Here is an 8,342-nt window from a genome sequence, read left to right as displayed (position 1 = left end):
TCACCTGACATGACCGGGAACACGTCTTATAATACACGGGACACTCGTCTGACAGAGGGGAAGGTTTAATATGTGGGGGCGGGTGGGAAGGGGAGGTGCAGTATGTGGGGGCGTGGCAGAGTGGGAGGTGCAGTGTGGGGGCGGTACAGAGGGGGAGGTGCAGTATGTGGGGGTGGGGTGAAGGGGGAGTTGCAGTGTTAGAGTGCCCCCAGCAGCATTGTCAGTCTGGGGGGGGGGTTAGATGTGTTAGCCTTCAGCTTGTTAGTGTATCTAAATCTGCTAACTCCACACACAACACTTTATAATCACTTATGGCCAACAGTTGTGATCTTTTTGGGATAAAGGTTTTACCTCAATAGATAAAAGCTGATTATTGTAAGCACCCCTGTCGGTGGTAAATGGTTTGTCTCAAAACTGCTACATCTGCAGGGCAGCTTGTTGTGCTGAAAAACAACTGACTTTGCTGACTGGATCACCAGGTGAAGATAAATGAAAGCCTTAAAAAGAAAACAAATGCAGCCATCGCAGCTAAGAATTGGTGCTGCAATATAAAGCCGAGCTTGTAGGTCCTGTGCTGTGTTCGTCCCCCTATACTGTGTGTGTGTATATATATACATTCAGAAAAAATGTCAGTTTATTCTCATTATTGCAGTAAAATTACCATTATCTTTATTATTATTATTTATTTCTTTATGAAATGTAATTTTGTATCAAATGTATTATTTATTTATTTTTTCCCAGAAAAAAGGTCGTTCGGCACCATCTGGCCGGCAAACTGTTTCTGCGACTTTTCTCACCCCCTCAGTAAGTAAAATGTTCCCCCCGTGTGATATCATATAGGGGAGGTCTGTATAATGTGCACAGCGGGGCGCCGCAAATCCCAGGCGCCGGGTCGCCATGGCGACTAGAAATTGTGTCCTGGCGCCTGGGCTTTTGTCAACAGTCTGCATCCACCTCCAGCCTGCCAGTCGTCCAGTTCTGGATAATGAGCTATCCTGAGACATCGCATATTTACACTGATCATCGGTGCCGCCCCCCATTAGTGCCAATCAGTGCAGCCCCCCGAGAGCCGCCGCCCCACCGGTGCAGCCCTGTGAGAGCCGCCGCCCCACCAGTGCAGCCCTGTGAGAGCCGCCGCCCCACCGGTGCAGCCCTGTGAGAGCCGCCGCCCCACCGGTGCAGCCCTGTGAGAGCCGCCGCCCCACCGGTGCAGCCCTGTGAGAGCCGCCGCCCCACCGGTGCAGCCCTGTGAGAGCCGCCGCCCCACCGGTGCAGCCCTGTGAGAGCCGCCGCCCCACCGGTGGAGCCCTGTGAGAGCCGCCGCCCCACCGGTGCAGCCCTGTGAGAGCCGCCGGGGCCCCATCAGTCCTGTTATTTATTATAAGAATGGCTATTTTGTAGGCTGACAAATGGGGGGGGGGAAATATATATATTTTTGTTCATCCTAAAAGATAACTAACATCTGTTGGTTTTGCACAGAATGGCCCCGATGCTCCTCTTCTTGGGTCCCTCAGCGGCGCTCCTTCTCTTCTGGGGTCCCTCAGCGGCGCTCCTGGCTCCTCCTCTTCTTGGGTCCTTCAGCGGCGCTCCTGGCTCCTCCTCTTCTGGGGTCCCTTAGCGGCGCTCCTGGCTCCTCCTCTTCTGGGGTCCCTCAGCGGCGCTCCTGGCTACTTCTCTTCTCGGGTCCCTCAGCGGCGCTCCTGGCTCCTTCTCTTCTCGGGTCCCTCAGCGGCGCTCCTGGCTCCTCCTTCTCTTCTGGGGTCCCTCGGCGCTCCTGGCTCCTCCTCTTCTGGGGTCCCTCAGTGGTGCTCCCCCCCCGGGCATTCGTGCAGGTTTGCTCCTGTGTCCTGCATTGACACAGCAGGACTCTGCTCCGCCCCCCTGGGAGCCAATGGCTGCGATGCTATCAATCGATCCAATCAGGACAGATGTATATAATACATTTATATTCACATGAATGCCGATCTCCCTTGACAACGTCGGTTTAGACAAAACAATCCAATTGAAATGATATTACACGATCCGAGATCGATCGAGCGTTCCAGGGTCCCGGTCTGGACACCCCTCCCCCCCCCCCCAATTGGATGATCCATTAATTTTATCACATACCACACCAACTATAATTTGGGGTTGGAACTTCCGTCCGTCTGCTGAATGTACCTCGGTGGCGGGGTCACATTCTAGTCATCACCCGTGCTCGCCATTCTTTTGGATCGGATACATTTTGTTTTTATCTCGGATTTATTTATTTTCCCAGCCCGTGTTTTTTATTTCTATTTTATAAACCCCGCCCCCGAGTTCCTCTCTTCCGTGTTCAGCGCACTTCTCTGTAGAAGAATCACTTCATTTATTTTTATGACTTTTCAGAACATTTCGGAGCGTTCCACGGCGCGGGTTCAGGTTTGCAATTCTTCTTTACAAATCCAAGGAGTGGTGAAGTGCCGAGGATACGTCTGCAACAGCAAGCCGAAGGTGAAGGACGCCATTCAGGTACGTCTTCCAGCATCATCTAGCTCTCTCTCCCCTCCAGCCTGACTGTCCCCGCCCCTTTCATTCATTGGATGTCAATCAGTGTTGGGACAAGGTCACCTAGAGCCCGGGGCAAACGTGACAACCCCCCCCCCCCCCCAAGATGTATGAGCATTACGTGTCAGCACAAACCCCCCCCCCCCCCCCCCCCCCCCCTACACAAAAAACACTGAGCACTAATCTGCATGCTTACCCCCAAAGCATAAATCTCCTCCCCCCCCCCCCCCCCCCAAGTACCTAGCTCCTCCTCCTTCTCTCGGGTCCCTCAGCGGCGCTCCTGGCTCCTCCTCCTTCTCTCGGGTCCCTCAGCGGCGCTCCTGGCTCCTCCTCCTCTTCTCAGGTCCCTCAGCGGCGCTCCTGGCTCCTCCTCTTCTCGGGTCCCTCAGCGGCGCTCCTGGCTACTCCTCTTCTCGGGTCCCTCAGCGGCGCTCCTGGCTACTCCTCTTCTCGGGTCCCTCAGCGGCGCTCCTGGCTCCTCCTCCTCTTCCTCCTCCTCTTCCTCCTCCTCCTCCTCCTCCTCCTCCTCCTCCTCCTCCTCCTCCTCCTCCTCCTCCTCCTCCTCCTCCTCCTCCTCCTCCTCCTCTTCCTCCTCCTCTTCTTCCTCTTGGGTCCCTCAGCGGCCCTCCTCCTCCTCCTCCTCCTCCTCCTCCTCCTCCTCCTCCTCCTCCTCCTCCTCCTCCTCCTCCTCCTCCTCCTCCTCCTCCTCCTCTTCTTCCTCCTCTTGGGTCCCTCAGCGGCCCTCCTCCTCCTCCTCCTCCTCCTCCTCCTCCTCCTCCTCCTCCTCCTCCTCCTCCTCCTCCTCCTCCTCCTCCTCCTCTCGGGTCCCTCAGCGCCGCTCCTCCTCCTCCTCCTCCTCCTCTTCCTCCTCTCGGGTCCCTCAGCGGCGCTCCTCCTCCTCCTCCTCTTCCTCCTCTCGGGTCCCTCAGCGGCGCTCCTCCTCCTCCTCCTCCTCCTCCTCTTCCTCCTCTCGGGTCCCTCAGCGGCGCTCCTCCTCCTCCTCCTTCCCCTCCTCTCGGGTCCCTCAGCGGCGCTCCTCCTCCTCCTCCTCCTCTTCTCGGGTCCCTCAGCGGTGCTCCTGGCTCCTCCTCCTCTGGGGTCCCTAAAGCATAAATCCCCCCCCCCCCCCGGCACAAATCTATGCTATCACCCCTCCTTGCACAAATCCTCTACCACTAAAATTCCCCCTCCTAGTACAGATCTCCACCACATCAAATGCCCCCCAAATTCCCCATCTTGGCACAAATCTTCTCCCCATCCCCCCCTCCCAACAAAAATCCCCACTCTAAATCACCACTGTTCGCCCCCCCCCCCCCCCAAATTTGCCCTCCTAGAATAATACCCCCAGCCACCCCCTAAAATTCCCCTTCCAACAAAAAATCCCCCTCCTCCCAATCTCCTTGTGATACCCCAGTGCCCAGGGCAAGCGCTCCTCCTGCCCACTCCCTTGTCCCCGCCCCTGCTCAGGATCACATGAGGGAGGGTGCATATGCAATCTTCCTGGGGAACGCCCACTCCTCCAGACTGACACCCACCCATCTAAGTGTTTTGATATTCGCATAACTCCTCCCACTACTTGCATCAGGACTGAGGCCTGGGATGATTTCAGGATGATATGTACAGCCCCCTGCTGGCCCCTCCCACAAGCCATGATCTGCCTGCATTGGATAGAGAAGCACAGAGACCCGGCGGTGACATCATCGGGTCTATTATAAGGTCTGTAATGGTGACGAATCTCATTCTGTTTCTCTTGTAGATCATAAAACGGGATCTCCTGAATACGATCTCCGATCGATGTGAAATCATGTTTGAAGATCTCATCCTCAGCAGATCGGCGATCGGTACGTTTTCCGACATTCTTAGTCAATCCATCAAATTTCACGTCCCTTTTTTTCCGGATGTTCATGGATGACCGATACCGCTTTCTTTCTACCCCCTCAGGCTCCGAGAAGTCGCCGTGTCCGCTTCCCCTCCCCCAGCGGGTGTTTGTTCCTATCCCTGCCTCCGGGGCGGCGCTGTGCGATTACATCATCGGAGAGGAGACCAGAGAGGAGGCGCAGAGTCGCTTCCTGGAGATGTTGGATCACGAAGTGAATTACGAAGATTTGGATTTTGTGGAGGAGAAGAGGATCGTTCCGGGTAGGCGATCGATAGAAAATGCAGCTCTGTAATTATTAATGTAAATTGTAAGCAGTGGGAGTGACACGCAATTGTCCGTACCGGCGCAGCGCCATATCCCAAAAAGTGTCAGGAAGGGGGGTAAATCTTCCAGAGGTCAACTGGTTGAAGAGCGGGGGGGCCCCGGGTAATAGGAGAGAGCGGGGGGGCCCCCAGGTAAGGAGAGAGGCCCCCAGGGAAAGGAGATGGGGAGAGAGGCCCCCAGGGAAAGGAGAGGGGGGGCCCAGGGAAAAGAGAGGGGGGGCCCCCAGAGATAGTAGAGGGCCCCTTGGAAAGAGAGGGAGGGCCCCTTGGAAAGAGATTGGGGGCCAGGGAGCTTTCAGAGTGCCATGTCCCATGCCTGGTGAATTGGGATATAATGGAGAGGAATCTTATTCTTTGCCGGTTCCGTTTTTTTACATTGAGGATGACGGCCGTTCCTTTCATTCAGCCAGTCACAGAAAACAGAAGGGGGAGGAGGGGGGGGAGGTCAAGACATTGAGGGTCCGCCCTCGAATCATGTGACCTTCACTGCCTAGGCATTTAGTCACATGATCTCAGGAGATTATCGGAGCGGGTGACGAGCCAATGATTATTTTTGCTGTAATTGTGGTCTGGAAATAACCAACAGCTTCTGTGTACTGGCCTGTAAGTGAAAGTGAAACTGCAAAGCTGCCACTTGGCTGTTTGCCTGGAATTCAGCTGTAACCACTTTGAGCCCACGCTATAGAAAAAGACGTCTACAGCGCGGCGCTCAATTGTTTACTTCTTCCCGGCGTGCCACTGAGGGCGCGCATCGGGCAAAATCTGTGTTGCCCGTGTCCCTTGGACACAGCCAATCACAGATCGTGCTAAATAGCCAATCGGCGTGTCCAATGAGAGATGGTCTCAAATGTAAACATATAAGATCCTCCCCCATCGCCGGTTCTCCCTTCTCACAGAGACCACGTGTGAGGAGGGAGAGTGACCTGTGCTGCAGCGTCAGTGAACACTACATAAATACAGTGCCTATCACTGCCACGTATCAGTGCCATCTGTCGTCAGTGCCACGTATCGGGGTGTCGTCAGTGCCACGTATCGGGGTGTCGTCAGTGCCACGTATCGGGGTGTCGTGTGTCGTCAGGGCCATGTATGGGGGTGTCGTCAGGGCCACGTATCGGGGTGTCGTGTGTCGTCAGGGCCATGTATGGGGGTGTCGTCAGGGCCACGTATCGGGGTACGTATTGGGTTGTCGTCAGTGTCGCGTGTCGTCAGTGCCATATGTGATCAATGCCACATCATCAGTGCCACGTATCGGGGTGTCATCGGTGTTGCGTGCCGTCGGTGTCGCGTGTAATCAGTGCCACATCAGTGTCGGGTGATATTGTCCTGGTGCTCCAGGGCCTTCAAAAGTGTAATTGGTAGTCAACAAGTTAGATGTGTAATTTCTGCTCCTAGAACCCCTGGTGGTGCTCCCGGCATGTTGGGCCTCTCTGTGGTGAAGGTGCTCCCGGCATGTTGGGCCTCTCTGTGGTGAAGGTTTCTTTGTATTACATTTTGCGACATTTTTATTGCTTTTGATTTATTTATTTTATTTTTATAGATAAAGAAGAAGCCGTCTGTAAATCCAGCAAGCTGTCAGGTGATCAGACATGTGCGGTTAGGATGGACGTCCCGTCATCCTCATCATCTCTGAGTATAGGTGAGTGCTCGGGGGGGGGGGGGTGGGTGTGTGGGGGGGTGGGTGTTTATAAGGGCTCAAGGGAATAAAATGACGATCGTTGCAATTTTTTGCGTCACTGTATTTGCACAGCGTTTTTTTTTTTTTTTTTTTCTTTCAAATATGAAAAAAAAATACATCTTTTAACCACTTGTCCACCGGGCCTATTTTGGCACTTCTCTCCTTTATGTTAAGATCACTGATCTCATGCAGACAGCCGCGATTGCGGCTTTGTCTACTTCCGTGTACTGGGCATGATGTCATAACGTCGCGCCCAGGCCTCCGACCGTCATAGAGATGACGGGTGACCATCTGGTCACCAGTCATCTCTATGCTTTCCAGACAGCGCCGGCAGATTCGCTCTCCGGGCCCCCGATGGCACGGGAGAGTCCGGAGAAGCACCGGATGGCGGCAGGAGGGGGGATGTCCCCTCCCGCTGCCTATAAGAACGATCAAGCGGCGGAACCGCCCCTATGATCGTTCTTATCGTGCACAGAATCGGCGGCTGAAGACGGTGATATCTGAATGATGCCTGTAGCTCCTCCCATCATTCAGATATCACCGCACAAAGCCCAGGACGTCCTCGGTCGTCAAGAGGTTAATGAATAAAAAAAAAATGAAAAACACAATATATACCCCAAGTGTTTTTTTTTTTTTTTTTTTTGTAGAATGTGAAAGATAAAGTTACGCCAAGTAAATAGATGCCTAACATGTCACGCTTTAAAATTGCGCACGCTCTTTTAATGGCGACCAACTACGGTACTTAAAAATCTCCATTGGACGACGCCTAGATTTACAGAGGAGGTCTAGCGGTAGAATTATCGCTCTCACTCTCACGTTTGGTACAAACGGAGGTTATGAATGCATGCGCAAACTACGTATGCGTTTCGCTTCTGCGTCTACTATACCCGGCCCCAGGGAATGCGCATCATCCAATCATTCTGCCCAAAATGTATACATTATTACCGGTACAGTAAAACCTTGGATTGAGAGTAACTTGGTTTGAGAGCGTTTTTGCAAAAAACGCAAAATGTTTTAATAAAATTTTGCATTGATATACAAGCGATGTCTTGGTATACAAGCGATGTCTTGGTATACAAGCGATGTCTTGGTATACAAGCGATGTCTTGGTACACAAGCGATGTCTTGATATACAAGCGATGTCTTGATATACAAGCGATGTCTTGATATACAAGCGACGTCTTGATATAAGAGCAGCGTCATGTCACCACTGAGTATAAAAGAGAAGAGAGGCTCCTCCTCTAAGTGTAGCAATATGGTTACATGTAATGAAGGGACAACATTTAGCAACTTATTGCTACACTTAGAGGCGGAGCCTCTCTTCTCTTTTATACCCTGTAACAAAAAATGCTTTGATATACAAGCGCTTTGGATTACAAGCATGTTTCTGGAAGGAATTTTCCTCGCAATCCGAGGATTTACTGTATTTTAGACATGTGCAATTCGTTTTGTTTCTAATTAGTTTTTTAACGAAAATTCTGGAATTCGTTAATTACGAATTTTCGTATTTCCGAATTTTTCAATTTTCGGATCCCCGAAATGTCGAATTTACGAATTTTCGGATTTACGAATTTCGGAAATACGATTTTTTTTTTTTCGATTTGCCCGGGGGCGAGTTCGAATTTTTCAAATTTCGAATTTTTCACTTTTCCTATTTCGAAAAATTTTGAAAACAGAAAAATTCGAAAATTGAAATTTCGAATTTTTATTAGAAATTTTGAAAATTGAAAAATTAGAAAATTCAACATTTCGAAGATTCGGAAAGTTCAGAAAATTCATTTTTTTTTTTTTTTATTTTTTTTTGCTTTTTCGGAAATCCAAAAATTTGGAATTTCTAATTTTCGACTTTCCCGAATTTACGAAAAAGCCAAAAAAAACAAATAAAACGAAAAAAATTATATTTTTTTCGGAATTTCAGAAAAAAAAAAAAAACGAAACA

General features: G+C 51.4%; 1 protein-coding gene across 1 annotated transcript in view; it reads left to right on the top strand.

Moving 5' to 3' along the window:
• Positions 1-741: 741 nt before the first annotated feature.
• ODR4 (odr-4 GPCR localization factor homolog) overlaps positions 742-8,342 on the top strand; it is a gene marked incomplete at its 5' end in the record, with an annotated part of 7,957 nt that continues 356 nt past the window's right edge. Inside the window, 5 exon segments of the mRNA XM_040334379.1 lie at positions 742-804; positions 2,368-2,490; positions 4,283-4,367; positions 4,468-4,665; positions 6,266-6,364. Of these exon segments, the coding sequence (XP_040190313.1) occupies positions 742-804; positions 2,368-2,490; positions 4,283-4,367; positions 4,468-4,665; positions 6,266-6,364 (568 nt within the window).

Source organism: Rana temporaria (assembly GCF_905171775.1).
Source record: "Rana temporaria chromosome 7 unlocalized genomic scaffold, aRanTem1.1 chr7e, whole genome shotgun sequence".
Taxonomy (NCBI): Eukaryota; Metazoa; Chordata; class Amphibia; order Anura; family Ranidae; genus Rana; species Rana temporaria.
The sequence above is the reverse complement of the archived record's forward strand: the minus strand, read 5'-3'. Positions and strand labels throughout refer to the sequence as shown.